The sequence below is a fragment of the Echiichthys vipera genome (genome assembly GCF_963691815.1).
Source record: "Echiichthys vipera genome assembly, chromosome: 17".
NCBI lineage: Eukaryota > Metazoa > Chordata > Actinopteri > Perciformes > Trachinidae > Echiichthys > Echiichthys vipera.
This window is the reverse complement of record NC_139842.1, coordinates 10402434-10430080: the sequence shown is the minus strand read 5'-3', so window position 1 is coordinate 10430080 and position 27647 is coordinate 10402434. Positions and strand designations below refer to the sequence as shown.

General features: G+C 39.6%; 3 protein-coding genes across 3 annotated transcripts; all 3 read right to left on the bottom strand.

The window, feature by feature from the left end:
* Nucleotides 1-921: 921 nt before the first annotated feature.
* On the bottom strand, nt 922-5379 carry LOC310959779 (somatostatin receptor type 5-like; the record flags this gene model as incomplete). Its single annotated transcript, XM_083931237.1, has 4 exons — nt 5133-5379; nt 2825-3531; nt 2290-2700; nt 922-1008 (listed from the first exon to the last, which is right to left on the bottom strand). The coding sequence occupies exons 2-4, from the start codon at nt 3506-3508 to the stop codon at nt 922-924; spliced, it is 1182 nt and encodes a 393-aa protein (XP_083787363.1). The 5' UTR covers nt 3509-3531; nt 5133-5379.
* Nucleotides 5380-17543: 12164 nt separating this feature from the next.
* LOC310959432 (myeloid-associated differentiation marker-like) lies at nt 17544-18398 on the bottom strand (the record flags this gene model as incomplete). Its single annotated transcript, XM_083930771.1, has 1 exon — nt 17544-18398. The coding sequence occupies one exon, from the start codon at nt 18396-18398 to the stop codon at nt 17544-17546; it is 855 nt and encodes a 284-aa protein (XP_083786897.1).
* Nucleotides 18399-20219: 1821 nt separating this feature from the next.
* On the bottom strand, nt 20220-22143 carry LOC310959450 (myeloid-associated differentiation marker homolog; the record flags this gene model as incomplete). Its single annotated transcript, XM_083930799.1, has 2 exons — nt 20220-20813; nt 21877-22143. The coding sequence occupies 2 exons, from the start codon at nt 22141-22143 to the stop codon at nt 20220-20222; spliced, it is 861 nt and encodes a 286-aa protein (XP_083786925.1).
* Nucleotides 22144-27647: the final 5504 nt, after the last annotated feature.

Sequence of the window (27647 nt, the reverse complement as noted above, 5' to 3'; positions counted from 1 at the left end):
GACAAAGCTAAATCTCTGAGAGGTGATGACGTATAAGCAAGACGCATTCTAACCGCAGCCCAGATGATTTCAAGAAATGTGAGTACAAAGGGGCCTGAGCCACGAATGAAGCGGGAGGGGGGTGGGGGGCAATCACCCTAAAGCCCGGGCATGGTACGAGTGGACAGTGTGAGTGCGCCTTTAATGGACAGATTAGTGAGTAGAGAGTGGTATCATTCTTCTCATAAAATTCTCCACCAGAATGTAAATGTGTATTTCCAAAAATGTCAAACTATTGCTTTAGCTGCTCTCAGTCATTGATTTTTTTCCGGTCATTCGTTGTGACGATACCGTGAACTACATTTTCTAGAGTAATCCTTCGTTGTATAATGACAATAATAAAGCATTCAATCCTACTGTCAACTCAAATCGTCCTGCACTGATGTGGCTTTGTGCTGTGAAATGTGCATTATACTGAATTTACGAACGGGTACAAAATGATAGTGTTGTACTAATAGCAAAAAGGATCACATAAAACAAAATGAGAAAACAAGGTTTCTACTAATACATGATCAAATATAAAAATGAATCAGAAGAGAGAAGAAGAAAAACTCTCCAATATAAGCCTGTTTGAAGCTAAAACCTGCTTTTCTCAAATCACCATGACTGTTTTTTGTATTGTAGTCAGTTCGTACATCTTTACATAAACGTATGCTTTGTACATTGCAGCCAACATTGTTACAGTACAAATACATAAACAAAAATGCGCTGATCTATGATGAATGGTATCTGTGGTTCTGTGGTTTTCCCCTAATTTGCTCCTCTCAGCAAATGTCCCAGTCAGAAAGGGGGGAAGCAATAAAGACAAGAAATGCCAATCAATAAAATGTCCGGGAATCCCATGTTGTAGCACACTAGCACATGGTAGGTCAGCTTGAAAACTCATAGCGATGGCTCACCATTCACCGCTGTTTTTGAAGTTAAAAGATCACTGTCAGGGTCTCCAATAACCTCCAACTGGACAGGCAGCTGAAACAATACCACAGGCACAGATTAAAGAGAGCATGAAACATTTGACATAAGCTGTTGCTCTCGTTGTCAATAAAGGGATCCCTGTAAAATGTGTTGAGTTTTAACCTGGGGCTCAGTTCTTTCTTGTCTGTTACATTAAGTGGGCTTCATCTCTGGAGGTCACATTTTCACACAAAGGAGATGAAGACATTAAGGAGACTGAGCACTTTGACAGTAGGGGCTGTTATGTACACTTCACATTTGGTTTAGGTATGGTCCTAGAGTAAAAATATAACTATGAAACATATTACTAAGCATGACTTTCAATAATAAAATTACAAAGCATCACAATACATGCAATGCATTTATTTAAATGGATAGTTAGGTTTTTTTCTTTTTTTTCTTATGAGGCCTTTCGGATAGTCAGTGTATAACATACAGTAGATGGTAACACTCTGCCAGTTCGGAGAAGCAGGCAGGAGTCAGAAATGGAGGCTGAGAAATGTGTTGCTGTGGATGAAGACAGCAGCTAAACATATTTTATTCACCTAAAAAAAATTCTGTTTCAGTTAATGCTATATTTAGAATATTTTCACCGCTCAACCTTGCTGTCAGACAGCGCTTTCCTCCTGTTCCATAGAAGTTTCCTCTCTCTCTCTCTTTCGACCATTCAGTCTTCCTCTGCAAAAGTTCTTCTTTATACTCATAAAGGGATCCTCTTGTCTCCACAGTGAACGACATTTTGTGGTTGTTGTCATTATCACTCATTTTTATTTTCTTGTATTTTTTTATCCCATAAAAGGCGGAACATCTGACCAAAACAACTGGTCTGCAGCGTCGTACAGTGTGCAGCATATGTGTAGGGATATGTTGAGAAAATGTAGTGCCAAAGGAAAGGGCTGTTTGTTGCAAGTTAAAAAACGTCAAAATATCCTAAATACAGTATAGCGTACACTTAAAATGATATTGATTTTTTTTTTAGGTGGGCCTTTTTTAAAGTGACTGATGTATGTTATGTGCAGCTGCTCTCTCCGTCCACAGCACCAACACAGCACTCCTGCCTGCTTCTTCAAACTGGCAGCATGCAAATCATCATCTACTGTAGACAGACTATAGACAAGTACCTCATACAACCACACTTCAAAAAAGCCGAACTATCCCTTTAAAGCACAATAATCATGTCTCCCTCTGTTTCAACCCTTCTTCATGTTTCAGTGTACTTGTTGTAAAATGTACTGATACAGAAAAATGTTTGTCTAAAATCAGAAATGACATGGATGAATATTGTTTGCACATTACCTGAAAGTTTTGAATATTTCCATTCTGAGAGGGATTTCTGGGTGAGAAAACAGGATTGGGGTTTGCTCTGGGTGCAGTCTGTCTACCTCCCATCTTGCCCGTAGTGCCAACACCATTTGGTTTGTGGAAGCAGAGCACCTTCTGGAAGCTCTGCTTGAAGTTGTCAGAAAGGAAGCCATAAAGGATTGGGTTAGCGGAGGAGTTGACGTAGGTGAGGATGACCAGGAAGAAGTAGATTGCAGCAGTGGTGGGGGTCTCAGGGATGATATATATCAGGTTAACCATGTTGGTAGTGAAGAAGGGCAGCCAACACAGTACGAACACCAACACGATAATAACCACCATTCGTGTCACCTTACGCTCCGATTTACGTCGCTTAGTCAGGCCTGCACGCACACCTGCTGACCTCACCTGAAAATGAGATGGTTTATTGAAAAGGTTTTATGAGCTTATGAGAGGAGAAACTTGCAGGAAAATTATTTAATGTATTTTTAGACACCAAATAAAGCCAGAAGGCAATTTTATGTCCTGTTACCTTGATGACAATGAGCAGGTAGCATAGGCTGATGACAACTAGAGGACCAAAGAAGCCCAGGATGGATGTGTAGAGGATGAAGACAATGGCCCACACTTCATTTGGCTCAGGCCAGGTTACGTTGCAGGTGTTGAGCTCCTCCTGTACATGTGAGTAGATTGTGACCGGCAGCACAATCAGAAAGGACACAACCCACACCATGCCATTGAAAACCTTGGCCACCTGTGGCTTCCGCCATTTGGCACTGCGAATAGGATGAACCACAGCCAGGTAGCGATCGATGCTCATCAGCGTCAGACAATAGGTGGAGGAGAACTGGCTCATGGTATCAACAGTCATGCACAACTTGCAGAAGAAATCCCCATATGGCCAGTAGGAAAGTGAACTATTGGTGCCTATGAAGGGAATTCCCAGGATGTAGAGTTCATCCGCCAAGGCTAAATTGAGGATGTACATGTTGGTTACAGTCTTCATCTTGGAGTAGCGAACCACCACGTAGATGACCAGTGTGTTTCCCAGAAGTCCCACAATGAAGACAATGGTGTAGACGACTGCGGTGACCACATTGAAGGGCATTGGCGGGGCCACGTCTGAGATATTGCTATGGGTGGGGTTGGTGGGGTATGACTGGGAAGACATGCTGACATTCTCAGATATCAACGTCCAATTGTAGTAGCCGTCCATGTTGAAGGAGGGAGTTTTGGTGCCTGTTTGGATTACAGTAGGAAATAGCTTGTGAGGGAAAAGACAGACAGACAACCATTATACGGGATACAATAGCAACCCATGCAACGAAAAGAACCTACGGTTTATTTAGCTTTGTGGGTGTTCAAAGGTTCTGTGAATTTCTGCCTCATGATACGTCTACCTTTTGCACCTCACAACACATGGGCAGGAGGCGCTCTGGGCAAAATGGCCATATTAACCATGAAACAAGAGAAACTTTCCACTCAATTTTCTGGGACAGTGGCCAACATGCCATTTCTAGAAATATGCCATTTCAAGAAATAATAGCAATACCACACAGTTAAAATACTAAACTATTACTAAGATTCCTGCATTTCAAATCAAACTCAAGTAAAGGAAGAAAAGTATTGCCATCAAAATATATTTCAAGTACCAGAATGACACATTCCAGAATCATATATTCGTGGATTATAATTATTGAAGCATTAATGTTGCAGCTGGAAAAAGTGGAGCTCATTTTAATTAATGTTTTATACTGCTGGGTAGCTTAATCTCTCATAATATATTATAATTTATTAGATTAGATTTATATTTTTTATTACTAATCTGACTCAGCAATGAAGTAGCCCAACTAAAGCTGAAAATACATGTAGTGGAGTAGAAAGTACAATATTTGAAGTAGAGGTAACATAAATTGAAATACCTCAGTAAAGTACCTCAATTGTACTTTTTAAAAACTTAAACATTAGTAGTTGAGTAAATGTAGTTTTATTCCATCAATTTGCCACTGAAAGTTGAATGTTGGTGAAATGAAGACACTTATCAGTCTTATCTAAAAGAGGAAATCTAAACATTTTAATTCCATTTAAAATGTACAACAATGAATTGTCTGTGATTGAAGAATTATTATTTTTATTATATTTGCATTATGCACTTTAATCTAAATTGAAAAATAAAATAAAAATAGTGCATCAAACTGTGAACCCTGTATTAAATGCAAGAGATATCAAGATTGCAGGTTGGAGGACTTGTTGCAAGATTGTGAGGGTATCCCTCATAGACATACATAGACTGAAATTAGAGCAATGGCCAACAGGCACCCTAATAATTAATTCATGTTGCCATTATGAGACTGTATACCTATATCCTCCCCTGTTTGCTTGTGGGTGACCTTAAATAATAATAACCTTATGACAGTCAGTTGTCAGACGTTACAACCCGAGGCTGTGAAAATGTGTTGCACAAATAAATGGTGTGACGTGAAAGATTCACTGAAGCGCGCTTCAAAACACGGGAGTGACGCGCAGCCCGCAGCCTGTTGTTGAGAAAACAAACAGTTGAAGCCCTTGTCCCCCTCAGGCTGCAGAAGGCTTGACATTATTGTTCACCAAATTATAATATCTGTATCCGCACAGTCACGCGATGCTTGGCTCATTAAATCTGAGTTTAACAAATCAACAGTTTGCCAAAGACACGCACAATAGCCCACAGTATTGCTTTCTCTACTAGACAACTTAAAATACATCATGATGAATAAAAATAAAGAAATAAATAAGTGTTTCAATTTGATAAGAAAATACTATTTTATATGCCGTGACATTCGTAGATGGTTTCAACCTACCTGTGCGCTCCGGGCTATCCTTCACTACCCGATGGCGTGATGCGCGTCTGCCGCAGTGTTCATGCGGGTTTCTCTGTCAAAATAAACTCTTTCGCTCTTTTTCCTTGTCTCTTGAAAGAGAAACCACCTCACGCTTGACTTTTCATCCTGATACATTTTCTTGATGTCAGCAGATTTCAGATTTCCAACATGAGCCTGTCTTCAAAGACTTTCCTCACTCACTCTTAAGGGAATCCTGTGCATGTGCAAGTGCGTCCCAAAGCTCATGGAGAGTATCTCACGGGGTCATTTAGCGCCTCGACGAGTATTTATGTGGGAAATCATCACCCCGCCTTTGGATGTGAAAGTCCCACCCATGGGTGTTTGTAATCACCTCGCAGCACAAGACCAATTGTTGATGTAAAAGCAAACACTGAAGCCCCCCCTTTTCTCTTTCTTTTTTTCCAGCTTCGAGTCAATCATAAAGAAATCCTAACTTTTTCCCCCTACTGTGTGTGAGTGGCAGAGAGAGAGAGAGAGACAGAGAGAGAGAGAGAGAGAGAGAGAGAGAGAGAGAGAGAGAGAGAGAAAGAGAGAGAGAGAGAGAGAGAGAGAGAGAGAGAGAGAGAGAGAGAGAGAGAGAGAGAGAGAGAGAGAGCGAGAGAGAGAGAGAGAATGGGGCAACATCCAGGTGCAGCCTATAGGGAGTAAATCACCTTTTAGGATGGCCTGGGGCACCTGAGAGAAAGGAAGTGAAAAGTGAAATGGAAATATGGTAAAGGGAGGATGAGATTGAGCGTTTGAGGAGTGATTTGATGGTAATTGTCTGGGAAAGCTGCCTACTTGTAAGCCATTAGCATCATGTTGTTGTCATCCAGGTCAGTGCAGCGTTAACAACAGGCTGCCACACACACACACACACACACACACACACACACACACACACACACACACACACACACACACACACACACACACACACACACACACACACACACACACACACACACACACACACACACACACACACACACACACACACACACAAACACTCACTATAAAGAAAATGCTGTCTTTTGTGTGTGTATGCAATCCATGAACCATGTGAGTGTGTGTGTGTGTGTGTGTGTGTGTGTGTGTGTGTGTGTGTTTGTGTGTGTGTGTGTGTGTGTGTGTGTGTGTGTGTTTGTAGTGTGTACTCACATTTGTGCATTTTTCCATCAGTCTGAATCATCAAAGGGGGTTAGGACGGGACAGTAGGAAGATGACGTCTTATCCTTCATAGGCCCTGTTGGACTGGTCCTAACCAGACCAAACGGGTAGTAAACACTGTCACATGGTCGTGCATAGAGGCTTGCCCTGCGAGGACGGTGGTGTGTAGTGGCACTGCCAGGGTAAAGACATGGCTCATTTACGCTGTATTTTCTCCCATGTGGGCAATGCCAGCTGTCATTTTCAAGGTTACAACTACGTCTACAAAATCTCTTGCTTGCATGCCAAATTTTTTTGGCGTGTGGCAGTTGAACCTACAGTATAAGTCAAAATTGCAAAACAGTTGAAAAGGTCAACAAAAGCTGTTGGCAGTACAGAAAATGTACCAAACATAAAGGTGTTAAACCGGACTAAAGGGTACAGTAAGCAGAAGGGAGCTATTGAATTACACTCAACTGCCAGTATCACATTGTTCGCCTCATTTATGCATATTTCTGCTCATTCTGACTCTCCTCTTCCTTTTCAGCCATTTCCACCTCATCATCTGCATTTGGTGGGTCTTATTCCTGTTGCGACACGATGACCATTTGGCTCCACCAGGTTTACACACCAAAGTCTGTTTGCTGGTCTTGGGGAATACTATTGTTACGAGGAAAAAGTTGACTTTTATGGCTCTAGAGAGTGAAAAAAATGATGGGGGTGTAGAGTTAGAAAGAAATGAACCTACCAGATCTGTGTTGCCCGCTCCTCACCATTGCATCTCTGGCTTTGTTTGAAATCGCATACTATTCATACTAGTCTACACTGCGCCTGCTGGGCCCCATAATGCAGCAGTAATGCCAATCATCCAGTTATTTTTAGACACATTAGTTGAATTTTTTTTTGGCTTCAATAAATAACTTTCTTAGGATGAATAGGGCCTGGGACTGTATCCAGTCCTCTCAATACATCCATGGCGCAACTGCAGATATTTTAAGCCAGGCTAAAAGGCTGGTAGCGTAATATGTCACTTCATGACGTTTTACTGTTTTTCAGGTGAGAAAGTAATAATCTAGAGGCCTAATATGTGGTCAATTTATCTAAATAACATCTGTTTGGAAATTTGCTGCAACATTTTCCTAGCCACTCACCGGGTCAGACTGGCCTTCAGTCATGTGATGCAGTTAAGTTCACACTTCAGCAGGAACAGTCCTTTGGTGATGGCATACTCGATCCTTAGTAGGCAGTATGCAGTACATTCTAAATGAGTATGTAGGCAGTATACAATTTGTGGGCAGGCTAGCTAGCTATACTGCTTGTCGTTCTAGCATAGGGGAAAAAAACGCCCTGGCTTTTTGCATTTTCTTCATAATCACCTTGTGTGGCGCTATGCATCGAAGGTGCCCCCACAATAGATAGTGGATTTAGCGGATGGGAAGGAAAAGGCCTGACATTGGGCACGTGAGGGACGCCACTTTAAGCCGGACGACATTGTGGATCATGTAAGCACCAGAGTTTGACAATGAAGAAGAATTTGTGGAACTTTATTCGAGAAATACAAAAGATAAATAAAATATTTACCAAAGAAGACAACTTTAGTGCGCAAAGTCTAAAGTGAGTCCAACAGTGTTATAGGAGTACAATGCTAAATTGTTCTGAAGTACACCTAGCTGCAACTGATGCAGTCTAATACAAAAGTCCTGCAATAAATCCTGTTTTTAGTCTACTTTCATTGATATAATGTATGTGGAGTGGACACAATATTAGAGACATGCCATTTTCAGTGTTATTGTACTCAGTATCTTAAACTGAATTAGATGCACAAGATAAACTATAGACTGCACATTGATATCTGATTATCCATGGACCTAAACATGCTATTTTTTAATGTTGTTTGTTTGTCCTTAAATGGCCTTTGTCTTGAATTGCTTATTTCATATTCTGGAAGTGTTTTAACGTTCTAATTACATTTGCTGCAGTGATCTAATTTCCTTGCTTAAATTAGTTTAATCTAAACTAATCAAAAGAATAAGCGAACATGTTGACCACAAGTCATCCGCAAAGTGAAACATCAAATCCCTTTATGGATGAGATTTTAATAGCTCCCACCAGCCAAATGCAAAATTACTGAGGACATGTGGGTGTACCCCGCCTTACGCCCAATGTCAGCTGGGATCGGCTCCAGCCCCCCTGCGACCCCGATAGAAGATGAATAAATGAAAAGATGAATGTGCAATTACTTTAATGCAGAACCAAAAGGATAGTGAGTGATTTATATTGTCATCAATGACATCAAAGATACAGAAAAAAATATCTTTCAGTAATGCTCTCTACTATACAGTTCAATTTGTGACTTGTATTACAGAAAAGTGATCAGCGGTAGTTGAACTGTAGTGCATACAGTCATTATTAAAGAAATGTTGCATCTTGCCTTGATTTGACATGGTGTTATTGTTTTAATTTCACTCCCACTCTGTCTGCCAGTTGTTAAATTATGTCTTAGAAAGTCAGATGGGTGTTAGACTACAGGGTCACACTGAAAATGCAAGGTTAATTGTTTTTTTTTCTCCTCTAGCTCTCTGTCTTTTTCTTGCTCAGATGAGTCACTCCGGCTCCAAGCAATTTGCATGCTCCTCTTGCCTTGCTTTATCAAGCTCCCTCTCTATGGGAATGTGCAACGAGATCATGTCAGCGTGGTGTCAGTCACTCTGTCCAGCTAATGACAGAACGCTGGAGGTAATCGAAATCTGTCAAGGTGACAGGAGTACGACTTCTGTGTGTGGTCTTATGGCCCATGGGAGCTCTCGATAGAGCCGAATCAATACATCATCTCTGATCATCGAGATGAGACAGTATGCTGTGTGTGTATTTGTGCGTTTCTATGGGGTTGATAATAAAATGATGTCCAGAGTGGCGACTCTGTGGCGGACGCTGTATGTTGAGGTCAGAAGATGAAATACTGGACAGAATAAACGAACGGATCGGTCTCTGTGCCTGCTGTATGTTTTTATGTATGTTTTAACCTTGTTGATACACACAACCCACGGGCGAATCAGTTTTGGAAGCCTTATGAGTTTTTTGTCTCCCTCTGGTCTGTTTATATATGGTCTCATCTCTCTCATCTTCATCCGCTTATCCGGGGTCGGGTGGCGGGGGCAGCAGCTTTAGCAGGTATATGGTACCTCTATTTAATATGCTTTAATGCAGTTTTAATTACATTTTGTCTGTTGTGGAAGGGGAAACAGCTGTCGTCATGGAGCCAATATCCAACGAGGCTGCTTATTTGCTTGATGTTATTATTCTCTGCTTTAAATGTCAATTAAGAAATAAATGATAAAGTGAAATTAGGAAATGTAGGTTGTATAGGCAGTTAATGTTGCTGTGAAAGACTATTTCATCCACAATTACACTATCACAGACAAGTTTGTTGAGTTTGAGCAGCCATATCAGCTTTTCAACCAGTGCATGACCATATACTTGGTTCAAGTGTGGCTTTCTGAAGGCTTTATATGTTTTTCTCCAATGTAATGTTATTCTCATCACCCTGCAGACTGTCGCCACAGGCTACCAACTACTATTTGTGGTCACTGAAACAGATTGGGGTGGGGATTAAGTGGTAACTCAATCATGGATACTGCTTTTGTGGCCACCCTTTGGCTACGTATAGTCAGGTAACCAACATGAGCGGTTGAGCCCCGCTAATCTTATGTAGAAAACTGATGTACTGGTCGTTTCGGATCTGATTTGTCATTCCTTTGAAACAAGCTCATAGATAAATCTGGTGCTGTTGAAAGAGAAATATGCCCTCAAGCTGTGTTAAAGAAAGTGAATATGTTTTTCCTTGTGTTTATCACAGTTTACTTTTCACAAAATCCACATAAATATACACCAAAACACTACTAAAGTCTCTTATTGCACAGCTCCACCATTGAATCTGGGGTGTATTACTTTGGGAGGGTTTCTATTCAAAGTTGTGATGCTTTAGGGAAAAATACACTCCTCAGCTTTATATGACTTACAGCTTTCTCTGTAAGCTTATGATCTTGGTGTATTGTCTGTTGTTTAGAAAGAAAAATTGTTTCTTACATTGACTGAACCTGAATTTTGGTAAATAAAAAAATAAAAAATGGAATTGATAGAGCAGTTTGAAGGACTATCTTGAAACCAGGAACCGTTCTCTTAATTTTGGAGACTATAAAATAACAAAACTAAACTGAATTTCAATCAAAAATAAAAGCTATTAGTCATAAGCCATTTTTTTAGAGGCTATGAAAATCCACAGAAAGAAGGCATTTGAGTGTACATCCATGCTTCTTTTTTCATTATGCTAATACATTGCAGGACTTAATATTCCTGCTAACAAAGCCTCTTTGAACTTTTCCCTGAGGGGGAAGTCAGAGTAGAGGAATTAATTAGAAAAGACCGAAAGGCTATATTTTATTACTAAAGTAAACCGATTTGACAATTATAATTATAACCTGCCAGGACTGGGGGGGATAAGGGTTTAAAAAAAAAAAAAAAGACACATCATTAAGCATTTAGACAACATTAGGCTTTTATGGAAGTGACAGTGTCAGCCTGCATTTAACCCCCTCTGTCTGCAGAAATGGAGGATCTGCACAAAGTGGAGGCTCAAAATAACCACTTCAGATGTCAGGTGTGTGTATGTCAGAGAAAAGTTAAAGTAATTGGCAGCCTAGCCAGAAAACAGAGCAGCAAAGTTGCACTTTTCCCCAAAGGCAAATAAACATTTTTCATGTCCTCAAATCTTTCAGAAGAAGTCATTGCCCTAAAGGTTTGTCTGATTAAGACCTGGGATATGATGTGGGTTTAATTTAGCTGGTAGGCTGGGTCAACAGCAGAAGTAGCTCTGGAAAGTTGGAATTGACTTTTTGCAACAGAGATTGTGCAACAAAAACATAGTATTGTAGTATTGCCATTTTATTTTAATGTAATTATCACCCAACCAGCAAACAGGAATGTCCAAATGTCTTTCCTTGAAGTGTTTCTCTTCTTAGATACACTGTGAAATTGGTGGAAAATGTTTCCGTAAAATGACTATGGATAACGGTTAAGGTTAAAAAGTTTAATCAAGTTTAATCTAAAACCACTGAGAAAATGAAATAGCTCCGTTTAAGTGACAGTGAATAACTGAGGTTTTGACACTGGTCAGGTTCTATTTTTCAAAGTGCGGAAATTAAGATAGAGTGTGAATATCATACATATAATCAAACCTAATATATGTCACTCAACTTGGTATGTAAGCGCCCTCTAGTGGTACGGGAGGAATCTCAGAAATACTGTTTGTTTAAAATGAAATAAATCAATTTAAATCTATAAATTATTCTATCAAAATAATATAACGTCTCAAGTGATAATGATAATACTTACACTATAAGATCCCTGGAATGTTATTTAAAATAAGTATGTCTTTCCTGTAATGTTTTTTATTTCAATATCAGCCTGCTACATCAGAATCAAAATCAGAATAAGCTTCATTCGCTATTTATGTGCAAACACACAAGGAATTTGACTCCAGATTTTTTCTCTCCTCTGTGAAGACAATACAAAAAAATACAAAAAACTCAGAAAAGTACAAAATTAAAATAAACTGTCATCTCCACAGTCTTGAGTGGGTATAGCTCCAGACTGTTCTGACCACAGCAGAGGACCAGCTGGTCAACCTCACGTCTGTCAGGCCAACTACTGTTGTATGGTTCGCAAACTTTAGTTTGACGGAGGGGTCACCTGAGGAGCAGTCATTCTTGTAAAGGGAGAAGAGCAGTGTGTTTCTAATGTAACTACAGGATGTGTGTGACATGAACAGGACATGTGCGACCTCCTGGGTAAAAGTCCAGTGTTTCTTTGACCCATCCACCAACCTGTCTCCTTATGTGTTATTATCTAATATCTATGAAAGCCAAGTGCGTTTAGTGCTAAACGCCGAAAGAAAGTGACTGAATTTGACCTGAGAATGAAAACCTTGAGAGTGCAGGTGCTAGTGGCTACACCCAGGACGTCTTGTGTAATTTCTAATGCTATTCTTTTGTACAGTGTGGTTGTGGTTGACAGCTGAATAGGGCAGGCCTATCCTTACCTCGGTCATAGTGATGGTTTGAAGAGGCTTATAATTTCTGAGGTGGTATGAAGTGTAAGAGGTTTGAGAAGCGTTAAAAAGACAATGGACATTGTACTACTTGCTTCTATCCTTCAATAAAAAACAAAACTTTTAGGATAAAGAAAAAAATGAGTTAATGAAAAAGTTGTCCCTTAGCTTTAATACTTTATAAAGAATGGTTAGTGAGTTTGAAATTATTTGATGAGTTTTTAAATGAGATGACCCTTTGGTTCACTGTGTAATGTCACTCAACTCAACTCAACTTTATTTATATAGCACCTTTCAAACAAACATGCAGCCCAAAGTGTTACATGTCACATCTTATTGGTGACAAGATCTTTGCAGTCATCGTGGCAAAATCACAGAGGCTATAAGCTATTAGCAGTAAGCTGAAAGAACATTTTATATTAAAAAAATACCACACAGTCAAGCTATGGTACAGCAACATGTTGTCATAAACTAATTCATGTGTTATTGTCTGTGCACAGGGAGACGGAGGCGACAGCCATGCAGCATAAAATATCTGAATACAACCCACCAACAATGTGACATGTTGGGCTGAAAATCCATCACGCTTTGCTGGTACTTCACCTAAACTTTTCATGGTTAGCCCCATCTGTAAGCTGCACCGAAAGTTGAAATTTGTTGAACTTTGTTGAACTTTGTCCTGAACTGTGTTGACCTTTGTGGGAGCAGCCAATCGCTGTTGACCACTGCTTGAACTGAAAGGATGAAAAACTTATAAACATTACTTGTGTTGCTGAATGTCCACAACTGTACAGTAATGCATTTGCCTAATTTCCAGACCAAACAAAAAGGATATTCTTTTGGTGACATCTTTGAGTCTCTGAAATGTAGCAAGCAACATTAGCACTATAGCTAAGACCCTTCTTTTTCTGCTGTAATGTGAATATGTCTTATAGTAGCAGTTTATAAAAGGAGGGCTTCAGCTCACTGGTAAAACTCTTACTAGAAGGGTACTCATGCCCAGACCTCTGCCAGGGCATGCCCTATTCACGTGGTCAAGCCAGAAATGTTTTTCAGGAGAAAATGTGTAGGAGGAATTAAGTATGACAATAATTTAAAACTGCTCTATGCCTGAAATCAGGCAGATAACTTTAAGCCCTGCCTACCTCACAGTGTTAATGCACTGTGATCCACTCCAGAATTGAGTGGAGTCTTCCTGGGCCCATGTTACACCCTTCGACCAAGTTTCATAAAAATCAGACCAGCAGTTTTCCTGAAAAAGAAAACTTATCCTCCTTGGCGGAGTTAATAATTAGACTTAACAGACAGTGTACAGTGCAAACATGCAGGCGGATTCACACACCCACACCCACACGCACACACACCCACACACGCACACACACCCACACACACACACACACACACACACACACACACACACACACACACACACACACACACACACACACACACACACACAGACACACACACACACACACACACACACACACACACACACACACACACACACACACACACACACACACACACACACACACACACACACACACACACACACACGTTTCTTTCAGTTATGAAGTGTATGAATTCTCCCCTGACACTCTTGAAGTAGTGCCAACTAATTAGGGGGGATTGATTCTCACAATGTCCTCTTCTGGTTGTCACGCAGTTGAATCAAAGGCCACTAATCAGAGCAGAAGTTTAATACAAGATAATGACCACAAAAAAGGAAGCTGAGTAGGTGTGTATCTGAGTGACTCATACGCTCACAACTATTTTTGTTATCTGATGTGTTCACCTCAGTGGATCACAGCAGGCTGCTACACAAGGATGTTGAAAGACTTCTCAGGTTTCCGGTCCATGTGGCATTCATCTGTGGACTGCCCACTAACACATACAGTACTGTATATAACAAGAGACTCACTCACCTGTATGTGGGATAAATGTGGGTCACGTGCTATTTTACCATTTATTTTATGCATTTACTTTGTAAGATAGTACAGCTAGTGCAGTTTGGCCTTACTTCACCTTTTATTATTATATGAGTATTACCTCCTGCTTTTGGAATATTTTGTAGACCACTTTACATTATAAGCCTGGTCAGATCGGCCTCAAACCCCTCTCTGTGTGACTTTCCACTACACACATACACAAGGTGAAAACAATACCATTGTTTCTGGTGCAGCTGGTAATTACAGTACATGCAGTATACAGTTATTCGAGCGTGATTTAAAATATGTTGAGGAAAAGCAAAGCTCCTGTGAAGCTCCTCCTTTCATACTTAAACATTAATTTGGAAAACTTAAATTGACTTTTACAGTTTCTCAGACTCTGCCAACTCTTAAAAAAAAGATTGCATTTATGATTTTTTTTGGCACTGTGGTTTAGTGATGAAATATCTACATTGATCCGGCTGATGGGGTACTATAACGGAAGATAATCATCATTATAAAAGACTACAGATACTGCACCACAAGCCCAATTTTGCTGGAACCTGCAGTCACTTTTGAGTCGGAGGCTATTGGGTAATGAGGAACATTACGTTAAAACTCTAAAGCAATGAATTGTTTTGTTGCTGCTAACTAAAGTTGAGTAATTTGTTAAGGTTTTTTTTTTATATAAAATCAGTCATGTAGAATCATCATCACCATCATCATTACAAAATTTGTACAAATTAAGCGATAAAAGTTGGTTCCTTATCATTTTATTGGTAATGTCCTTGAAACAGTTGGAGGTAGCATTGATCTTTCCTTGGTTTTAGCTCAGGGAGCACACTGCATTATTTAACTTAAGATAAAAGAAAGATGTTAAAATATAGAGTATTAAAAACTCTTTACAGGCAGTGTATTTGTCCTAATCGGAGGAAGATAAAACAATGGGAATTTCGACAATCAAGAATAATTTAGAGGTAAAAGAGGGTTTATTTAAATACACTGAACTTAATTTGGCTTAATAAATGAATAAATATTGGGCAAAAATGAACTTTAAGTCTCCCTACAGTAGCATTAATAATCAGTATATACACATTTAATAAATGTTTTTTAACACACTATCATGTAGGTAAGCAGATATGGTATAAGTGTTATACAAAGTATCTGTGAATGGTAACTCCTAACATGGATACTGGTATACAAAAAGAAAATTATAATAGATAATTAAAAACAGTTGTTATAGTATTGACTGTGTTTTCATAGCAGAAGTATTTATTTTCAAATACAGTACATTAAAAAAACATTTGTTAACTCCATGTCCTTATGATGTTTACTGAATGTTAATGTGGTGTTAAATACGAGGACTTTGAGTAAAGTTGCTACCACGAAAAGTTCTGGCACTATGTTTTACATAAATTATCTATTTAGTTTAAATTTAGTTTCTACTGATTCTAGTTAATATTTGTCATTGTCAACCAGTGTTTTACCTTATACTCTCATTAGATTACAGAGTGAGAGGTCATGGATTTGATGAAAACACAGCACCTCTCTTTCCAGACAGCAGACCACTTGACATATCCTTTCTAAAGATTTCAGGAAAAAAATACTCTCCCAACTTTTCTGTATAGCTGCAGCTCAGTTTGACATGGCATACATCTAATAGTCCACTAATAATGACAATAATAGCCCAATCACAATAAAAGTGCGTCATGTAACCACCTCGATCGAAGAGACTGGCCCGGTTCCCGGGTTGAAAGGGGTGGTGCAAAACTTTGATGATCCATTTAGATTAGTTTAGCGCAAATAAAAAAAGTTATATCCTGATTAAATAGGGCATATGATCACATCCTATTGGATCACTTTATTTAGTATCCATGTAAACAGTTAAGTTGGAATCTCTAATCAGAACAACTTCAATCGGGTTGAACAAATATCGTCCATGTGATGTGAAGTACACAAACCGTTAATTGCATTTTTGTGTAATCCAAACCAAAGCAGACTGTGCTGTCTGCACTTTGCCGCCGTGCCTGACATGAGAAGAAAAGCAAAATTTCCACGCTTGAATTGCTCTATTTGATTGGAGTTCACTCACGCAGATTGGTGTGCCCGGTAGCACAATAGCTGCAGGATTACAGGTGAGATTTGGACGACTTCCTTTTAAGTTTCTAATTGGTTAAAAAAGAAAAGAATCAGTTGACGTCATACTTTCTCCAGCTTTCTATCCCCGCCCGCCACATCACTGCAGAAGAAAAGAAGCTAAATAAGAAAAGAAAAACGAAAGATAACACCATGCAACAAATCCAACTTCAGCGTACCCACTTCTGTGCAGTCTCTGGTTCCAAAATGACAAGATGGCAATGCCCGCATTAGAAATATTTAGGCTTTTAAGGCAGAGACATGTCGTCCATCTTTATTTACAGGCTATGGTTCATAGCATTCAGTTTACATTAATTGGTTATCTGTAGGCATTTACTTTATTTCAAAATGCATTAATTTTTCCTAGGATTAAAGAAGTAGTTTGACATTTTGGAACATTTTATGTGTGCTTTCTTCTTCTTCTATTTTTTTGTTTCACTGTGTGATTTTTTTTCTTCACTCACAATAAAAAAAAGAAATAAACTAATTACTGTAACTAACAGGTTTCAGTGCATATTTCTTTTTTGAATTGTATAAATTTCTTCCTTTTGTTTTAGGCATAAACTCTTTTTTTGCTTTCTTTTTAACTATTTAGATGAGGAGATCAATACCACTCATTCTAAGCGATCTTTATGGCCATCTCTCTTTAAAAAATGAAATAAGTTTTACCTAAAATGCCACCTGTTCCTTCCATCAGGAAGTGACAAGATGACAAGCATGAAATTGGAAACACATGTGGCATAATTTGACTATGGCACAGTGTAACTCAAGCGTGAGCTCAGTATTATTACCTTCACTGTTTGATCACTCTTTGTGTATCAGGATCCAAAGTTCTACCAGACTTTTTTATGACACTGATACTAAAGTTTTAATAATTAACTAACTTATTTTTTAAACACATTTCTTTATCGCATTCACTCATTTTTGAGAAAACTTAATGAACAGCATTAACAGAATATATACTGTATAGCATTCAGAATTTCCCTTGTGTCAAACACAACAATATATTAATTTAAACCTAGGAGTCTATTTGTTCTCAGTTCATGTTAGTTTTCACACGCAGCGGCGTCACTGGTTACTGACACAGAACACAAGGCGTATAGAATAGACAGTGTCCAGGGTGTAGACAATAACATTGAGGATCGTCATGAAGGTGACCACCACCAGTTTATCCCAGGCACAGAGGTAGCCACAGTTACTGGGTCTCTTATTGTTGCGGAAACTATAAAGTGGCCAGATCACCATAGCTGTCATATACATCACTGCAGCCAAAATGTTATAGACGATCACAACCTTGTCAAAGGAGAATGGAAAAAAACTGGTCAGCTGTCCAATGGTGAGCAGGATTATGATTATGGCAAAGATAAAGCACAAGGAGTACACTGCCACGCACCACTGCATTTCTGGAGAGCCGGAGTACTGGCCTTTCTCCAGGGACGTAAAGATGAGACAGGCGAGGAACGTCTCCAGCATCTTCATAATGCCGGGCAACGTGGAGAGAAACCCACTGTTCTGCCCGCTCGGACGAAGGCGAGTAAAAGCGACCTCGCCTGCGTACACCCCAAAACAGACCCAGGACACCACAGAGGCGCCGATTTGGCGGTGGCAGTTAATGCAGGTGAAAAATATGGGGTAGATGATGGAGGCGGCAAGGCACATGAGGCTCGCCAGCATGGCAAAGGCAGTGGTGAAATCATCCCAGGCAAAAGGTAATTTGCTACTGACGGTTGTGAACTCCAGGATGAGAATGAGAAGGGTGAAGAAGAAGCAGAAGCACCAGGTGAACATGCACCACGCCCAGTACGGAGATTGGACCAATTTCACTGTTGCCACCAGGCTAAAAGACATACAAGTGAGGATCGTCGCCATTATTCGTATGATCCCCACTGGCTGGGTGAGTGCCCGCAGGTCCACACCAATCATGGCTGGACAGGATGTGTTTGGTTTTCAAAAAAAGAAAATGTTTCCAATGTCAGTTGATTCCACTCGGTGCAGCAAGGCCTCCTTTTCCAAACCAGATCCTGTCGAAGAAATCCATATAGCCAAGAGCCCCGAGCAGGTGTGTTCTTTCAAACTGAAACTCAAAGTGGGGAGGTGTATGTTCAAACAGAGCATCCTGGGCTTATCTGCACAGTTTATGACCCTTGTTTCACTTCACGGATTGCATACAGGTTGAGTGTTATCATGTTCACCTCACCCCACAGGCACACTGGACTCTGGTCCTCAATGCAAGCCTTGTTCGGAAGCTAATTTCCAACACAATCATGGGGTTGTGTGGGGGTCACATCCTACAGAAAATAACTCCTACGTATTCTGTCCTTGACTTCACTTTATTATTGTTTCTGGGGAGTGCAAAAATGGTAGAGCTTGAAGGCAGGATTGATTTTATGGAATAAAGATTATACTTATATTATAGTTTTTTAAAGGGGACATTTGCTCATTTTCAGGTTCATATTTGTGTTTTTGGTTTCAGCTAGAACACGTTTAATGTTTAATGTTTAATGTTTAAAATAATATTCTTTTTATCACATTGTCTGTCTGAAAATGTCTTTAAGCACGTGTTGAGCCCCGCCTTTAAGCCCCCCTCCTGAAAAAGCCCAGTCTGCTCTGATTGGTCGGCATTTCCAGGTCTTCTGCACCTGCCCTCTCTGCGTCTCTCCACCATTATCACAGATGAGTAATAATTATGAAAGCACTGTTTTGGCCTTTTCTACCTTGTATAGTTGTGACATCACAATTGTATTGAAGTCCTGACGGCTCGTTTAAAGGCACAGATTCTGAATATGGCCTATGTTAATTTCTCTCTGCATACAAGATCATTTAAAATATCTACACCTGAGTCTCCATTTTGACTTTGTAGACAGCAGCAATACCTGGACTAGTCAATGGTTATGTAACTAATCTCCCAAGATATCATTAAGATAAGCAAACCAGGCTTTTATCCTGACCAGACTTAATCTATTAAGGTATCACAGACAGTTAGGTTGAAATAAATGCAACATGTCAAACTGCATTGACCTCTAAAGGATCTACTGTTTTCTATCCCCTAGCAGGAGGTGTGACCTTGGTGATGACACGTTGCTAGTCTGGTCTATACAAATATGTGAACAGCCTCCACTCTGCTCTTTCCTCATCATTAAATGTGGCAACACAGAGGAGTAAATACATTTCGTGACATTAAGAGGTGTCGACAAAAGCTGCAAAGTGGGATTGGAGTTGAAACCTATAGCTGCTGTGTGTTTCAGGGTATGCACACTCTGACACACCTTTGCAAACATCTTTTTGAAAAGGATAGGAGAGGTCCCTTTGTACCTGTTTAACTAACAGATTATTTAACCATTCAACAGATTAATCATTTATCCATCATATTGTTTTCTGAGGTGCTGAAGTAACAAAATAGTTACACCAATGATGATGTAAGCATGCACAGTAAGACCACACTTTTATTACTTTTTATTCATATCTCACATGCTAAGATGGACAAAATGAGTCTGCAACTGAGGCAGACACGGCTTTATCAATGAAGTCAAAATATTCATTATCATGACAGATAAAAGTCAGTCTCCTTCAGATTAACTCCACAACGAACCAGAGAGTGTTGGGGTCATCATGACGACAACAAGAACAGTGAAATAAATGTGTATAACAAAAGTTGTTCAAGAGTTGCTTTACATACCATTCTCCTACTCAATCTTTGAGTTTTGGTGAACTTCCGACAGCTGAAATATGAGGCCTATTTACTACCTATGTTCTGCTGACGAAGAACACCAGCCTAAAAGAATAAACTGTATCCACTATGTAAGTAACAAGATTGAAACAGGTCAAGAAAGAGATAACCACTAAATTATCCCAGGCACAGAAACCCCAGTTCTTGCAGAACTTCGGCCTAGTTTTGTTGTTTTGGAAGCTGTACAACGGCCAGATGACCACGGCCGTGATGTACATCAACACTGCCAACACGTTGCAGAACGTCAGGACTTTGTCAAATGGTGCAGGGAAGAGAGACAGAAGGCGGCAAATTGTAAAAATGATGACAAGGAGGGCGAAAATGAAGCAAATGGAGTAAACAGCGACACACCACTGGAGCCCTGGGAACTTTGAGTATGAGTTGGAGTCCAAGCAGATGAAGATGATGCAGGCCACGAAGGCCTCCAGCACCTTGAGGAGGCCTGGGACTGTGGAAAGAAATCCACTAATCTCACCAGGTTTAGCCCGGGTCAGCCCAACCTCAATGGCGTACAGGATGAAAGCCAGACAGGAAATAACAGTGGCACCAATCTGTTTGCTGCAGGTCGAGCAAGTGAAGAATTTGGGATAGATGATTGATGCTGCCAGCACCTGTATAAGAGAAAGGTCAGAAGTGTGAAATCATTCCATGCTATGCCTTGAATATTGACCCTCTTAATAATTCCCGTAATTAAATGTCCAATATGAGGCTGTTAAGGTGGGAAAAAGAGATTCTCTTACTCTGTTTCTTCATCACATTGTGTTAAAGCAGCATGGACCAATTTGAAGAATATCGACATATAACCAGTGTTTTTATCAACAACTACATTATTGAATTTACTTGGCTGCCTTGGGACTAAAATCATGTTGTGTTATGTGGTCGCTCACATACAGTTAAAAATGTGTGCTAAAGTTAAAAAAAATATTCTTCTATTCTGCAAAATATAGACTTAAAAGGGGATCACAACCTAAATCAAGAATATTGTTTTTATTTCCTTGGTCTAGGAAAGTTCAGTCAGTATTACTACTCTCTCTCTCTTAAAGACAGAAACCAGAGAAAGAAAGTCTCAAACTTGTAATGTCATCAAGTATACAGTGTGGAGCTGCTCCACAGACAATGAATGAGAAAGAATGAGTTTGATTCTATTGTGATGTTGTCAAATGTGAAACAGAAAATGACCCCATATACTCTGAACATTCCCCTGGGTGCTTTGAGTGTCATCTATATTAGGGATGTCACATGAACCAATATTTGCAATACTTTTCGATTCTTAAATTAAAAAAACACAGATGGTGCCTGTTTTTTTGAGGCACTGGAGGCATCTAAGATAAACTTTTTTTTTTTCACGGTGGTATCAAATTGGCATCAAGAATCGTGTCATTTTACTACTGAATTTTTGGTATCGTAGCATCTCTAATCTATATCATCTTTCACAATTCATTGTCTATGGAGCAGCTCCACACTTTAAACCTGATGACATCACAAATTTGAGCCCTTAAACTCTAGTTTTTGGATTTGGGAGAGAGTTGTTCACATGTACCAATATTTTTTGATCATCTTAGACCATAGGAATATCATAGTTCCCCTTTTGTATTTCCAATGACAGTATTTCCAGTTGCTGCACCAATTTATGTCCTGAAAATATCAAAGACAAATAACAATAAAGAGGCAAACCATTAAAGTAGCCAACATGGCAAAAGCGGTAGTGAAGTCATCCCAGGAGATTGGCAATTTAGCGTTGAGGCTGAGGAATTCCAGTAGCAGTATAAGGAAGGTGACACAGAAGCAGAAGCACCAGGTGAACATGCACCATGTCCAGAAGGGTTCAGTTCTGTGGCCCACTGATGCCACGAGGCTGAAGGAGATGCAGGTGAAGATCAACTCCAGTATCCGCACAATCCCCACGGGCACTGTCAGTGTCCTGAAGTCCAGCGAAACCATGGTGATTGTAATCCTGTGGTCGGTTTACTGTGGTTCAGGATAGATATTAAATGAGATAATCTTTTGTTTCAGTAGATTGTATCCTCTAGTCTTGTTGATTTTTGGTTTTGGTTAGTCCTTGCCCCTCATCCTGTTTGTGCTGCCTGCATGACAGACACAGAAAGTAAAGTAAATAAAGCTTTACTTACTTACATAAAGTAAATGTGGAATCTGTGGCTGCTCCCTTTGTCGTTGCCCTTTCAGACCTTCGTCAGAAGGGACGGCTCATTATTCATGACGGGGTGTGGTGCTGGAGTGGGACCTTTTATTTCTCCCATTTGCTTATCAGTTGTTTGCATGGTTAGTAAAATAATTTAGATATTTTACAACACTTGCGTATAATAGAAACCACACCTTATGACACAGCCGCTCACTTCTCCCTATTTGTGATCCGTCATGTTTGCTAACTTAACGGCTTGCCCACCCATCAATAATTCAAATCTGTAAATGTGTTACAGGAGGCTAACTGAAAGAGGAATTGGGCCTTAGTGCTACAGTAGAGAAAATGTGTGTAGGAGGGAAAGAGATAGATATTAGCCTTTCACTGGATAGGAAATATAGGTGTGCGATACTGCAGAGGAAACAAGATCCATGACTTGGGACATACATTTTTGCTTTTTAAGACATGGATTAATCTGCTAAAGGCTATCAATTACTGTTAGAAATGAATACCAACTTAAGCGCGCAAACACACACACACACTCACACGCACATGCACATACGCACACACGCACACACACACACACACACACACACACACACACACACACACACACACACACACACACACACACACACACACACACACACACACACACACACACACACACACACACAGCACCTTAAACGATTTAATCTGAGAATATCCTCTTGTCTAACTGTGAGCTATTTAACTTCTAAGTGAAATAAATGTCAAGGGAGTTCTGAGATTATCTCATACAGAATAATTAGCTTGTGTCAGGGAAAACAGTTTTGTAAAGTCTTGCAAGACCGGTTTACCTGCTAACAAATATATTGAAAGTCTTAAGCAGCCGGCTCCTGGAGGGCCACTGTCCTGCATGTTTTAGGTTTCTCTCTGCTCCAACACACCTGAATCTAATGATGTGCTCATTATCAACCAGCTGAAGCTTGTCACAGGTTTGAAAATTGTTAGACTTAAGTGTGTTAGAGCAGGGAGAAACCTAAAACATGCAGGACAGTGGCCCTCCAGGAGCAGGATTGGGCAGCCATGGTCTTAAGTGTTCTCAACAAAACCAGGAGGAAAGACGGAATTACTTTTTACATTTTCCCGTAAATTCTGATACTTTTTGGAGTGCATGTATGCACTTAAGCTGTTTTATGAACCCCGGACATTCAGTGTCAAATGCGTTCTCCACTTGGTTTAGACGAGGGGCGACACCTGGGTTAAGCATGCCGGATTTGGACATGGTGCAGAATATACTGTGATAATGGAGCCTTTTCAGAAGTCATAAACAACTGAGTCTCTTGTTGTTTCTCTTTTTTTCTTTCTGACGATTTTGGGCGTTGGCCCTTACTGACATGTCCGACTGATTCAGACATTTGTGTTCTCACATATTGCCCGGTAATGTCTATATAATTTTAGGTTTGCAGAGCATATGTGAAAGGGGCTATACAATAGCACTGAATAGCATGCATAGGCATGAAACTGAGACCTAAGTTCATCTGGTTTATGAGTAAAAGTTGAAAAGGTAAAAGACTTCTCACTCCTTTTTGAATATTTATTTCATGATGAATGCCTGATTGTGTTGTAGATATGTGTGTGCATACATGTGTATGTACATATATGTGTGTATTATTACTTTTTGGAGAAATATTCGAAATAAACGCAACAAACAAACAAACAAACATTCAACCAACTCTAGTACGGAAGGTACACTGTGAAAATAAACTGGATGGAAATATTGTAGACACAAAGAAACTAAGACTACCACAATGTCCCTCTGGCATGCTCTTGCAGTATCTCAGACCTGGAAACCTTTGTTTATCCCACACTGTACTGCAGCAGTGAATATCCCTTTCTTACTATTGACCTACTGATTACCAGAGTTAGATCGCTAGCGAAAACGGGGCCCTGGTGTGCGGAAATGACCTCTGAAGATAGATAGAATTATACTTGACATAAATAATACATCAAAACTAGAATAGGAAAAAGTAAAAGAAAACCCAGTTTAAAAGTGTTTTAGTCACGTTTTATTGTCTTCCTTCTATAGTTAGAAGTATAGCAACACAACACGCTTTTGACAAACATACCCCTATATACAGCTTACTACATACATAACTGAAAGTTGCTTTGCTATGAAAAGCCTTTTTCATCATTTTATCCTTGTTTTTCATATTTCATTCTTTCCTCCCATAAACTGAAACAAATAGAACTGGGATAGATGTTCTCTGCTTGGTGTTAAGCATTTAGCTTTTAAATAAAAAAAATTAAAAAAGGGATTTTGAAATCACTGATTCCTGGGCTTCTGCACTATTGTATACCCTATATGCGGCAAATAAGAAACAAAAAGATGTAGTAATGCACATCCCCAAAGCAATTTCAGTCAAAAGCAGTAGTAGTAGTAATATACACTAAAACACAACTCAATTGTTGAAAGAAAGCATGTCAGAATTCTTAGGTGGCATTATGAGAGCTCTCTGTGTGTTTTCTTGCAGAAGTGTCCTTAAACTGACCCCACATTCTGCAGGAACACTAAAACTAGTGCCAAACATTATATTGCTGCAATTCTGCTGACCTCTAGTGGCCATATATGAAAAATACAGTTATTTTCTCTGGCTTTCCTTCCCACTACAGCATTAAAGTGTCTCATGCATGTGCACATTTTGAGGGAATCTTGTTATGGACTGCTATATATTCAAAAGTCTGCGAAGTAATGGGCAGTAAAATGATGCCACACCGTGTTTCTAGAAGACACTTGACCTCATTTAGCTTGATGTTTTATGTTTTGGACGCACACAGTCTTTCTTTTTATGTCTTCCATGCATCAGGGTGGGCTCTAATACATTCATAATGGCATATAGCAGCATTATCTTAATATAAAGCAAATTCTCACAGTGGAGTTGAATAACTTTTGCAAATATTAAAAGTCCCATAATATTAAAAGTCCCATAAGGGACACGCCACACAAAGTTGTGGTGTGTCCCTTATTTTAATGGCCGTATACAGGCTGCGCCTTTTACAGCCTGGAAATAATGAGGCACTCCAAAAGTTGAACTTTTTTTGTAACTCAGGGCGCAGATATAGAGCCTTGTAAAATTACTATTATTATTTAGAGCACATTTACATGAACAACAATGAATCTGAGAGGGCAAAATATGTGGCTTGTGTACGGGCCCTAGGTGTGTTTTTTAGATTTAAATTGGTTCCTTCGGTTGACTCTGAGGTTTTTCTGTCTCTCAGTCATTCACACACTCTCTCTGTCTCTTTGGTTTCTTCTCATCCCAGCTTGTCATAAACTGCCATTTTGTCAGTAGCCTTTGGCATCACTTGTCAATGCCCTGGGTAGTCCTGTATGTCAAACTCCTGACGCTCCACTTTGGCTGCTGTTTTAAATATGTGGTTAGGGTTAGGCAACAAAACCTCTTGGTAAGAGTTAGGAAAAGAATGTGGGTGCGATTAAAATAAATGCATTTGGAACGTAATCACAGTGACGCACGGAACACATGAAACATGAATGGGATATGTACCACAGCCTCCTGGGCTACCGAAGTCTGGTGTTTGTTTGACCCATCCACCACCCATCACTTATCCCCTAAAATGAGGATGTCACAATGAGGTCTAAGAATGTTCACATTTTCTACGTTATTGAGTACCATATCTTAAATAAATCTTTTCAATCTTAAACATTTTATTAAACACAGAACCCCCTTACCTCGACTGCAAAGAACTCTGTGCCACTGGGCTCCAGTGCCCCCAGTGGCGTAACTTGGTTTTGTAGGAAGAAGATGCTATCTGGCTGGTACAACGGAGACAGAGGACAGTGAGGATGTAAAACAGAACCAATACAAACGACTTCACACTCGACCATGGGCTTCATTTGGTCTTGAGCAAAACACCTGCCATGACATAGCGTATCATACTCCCAAGATATGTCTAGTCAGTCAGAAACACACCCCTGTAAAAAAAATGACCAGTTGCAGTCTTCACTACTTGGCAAGGCTGGGACCCCCAACTACAAGGGCCCCAAAACAGCTACGGATTAATTTTGATGATAAAGATATGAACAACGCTAAATGAAGTCACTACTAAAAACTCTCTTTCTAACTTTAGTAATTAGTTATTAAAATGGAACACACCCCTGTAAACTTAATCCAAAACTATCATGAGTCGGCCTCTAGTTGTAGGATTAATGCTACTGCGTAATTCTTTTCATTTTATTTTTCATTAATTGTGGCATTCTATCAGTTATGTTAATTTATTGTATGAAAGGTGCCACATTATTATTTGTAGTATTACTGCATTTTACAAATCATCATGAATACCTGCAAATGCCTTTCAATGAGGCTTGGTAATTATCTGCATGAGTTTGTGATTTAGAAAGTTTGGTATCTTTATCAGAATTGATCATGATCAATTATTATTGCTACAATATACCAAAAAAAAAAACACTTTTCCCATGCATTTACAGATGATTTGGGGAATAAAGAAATCACACAAGCTGAACATTACACACAACATCTAATTGATATTAACTGAAAAATACCGAGCTATCAATTAGGTTTTCTTAGGAAACTATCTGCTAATTTATTTATTCAGTTTATTCATGTGCTCCTTCTTCAGTTTTAGTCGGTGATCTAACCATTGATGTATTTTCTTGCACCAAATGCATGACTGCAATTCGTTGTGGGTGATATCCACCTCTGAAGTGACCCTGGTTGTTCACTAGCTCCCTCAGCCCTCTGAGGGTCGATATTACCAAGTTCACTTCAGTTTTTCAGACAGATTGAAGGCATTTATAATGGTGGTGGGGATTCCCCTGAGGGGAATTACCGAGGGGACATAAATGAGGGCCTGTTGAACATTAATGAAACAGAGCCAAGATCCATTGTTCCTAAACAGACCGTTTATCTCATTGTGCTCTCAGGATATACTGACTATTTTAATAGATGTGAAAAAAACCCACATAATTTTCATGGAAAGTTACCACTTTAGCTTTAAGCAAATTGAGGTTGTGTTGATAATGTGTCTCTTTCACTCTTGATTTTAAATACACATTTGACTACAGGACATTCAGTGTGTGGTGTTAATAGTTTTAGTACTCATAGTTAATAGTTTTACCTCAGACAGAAAAAATGTACCAATGCCAATATCAACATTCCCAGTTAGAGAAGGGGTGAAAAGTAAAGCACTAAATCAAGCACTAGAGCACTAAACCCCTGAAAATAACAATTTTCAGTGTGGCTATAGAGCAGTGCATTCCAGATGTGACGGGTATGTCCATGTG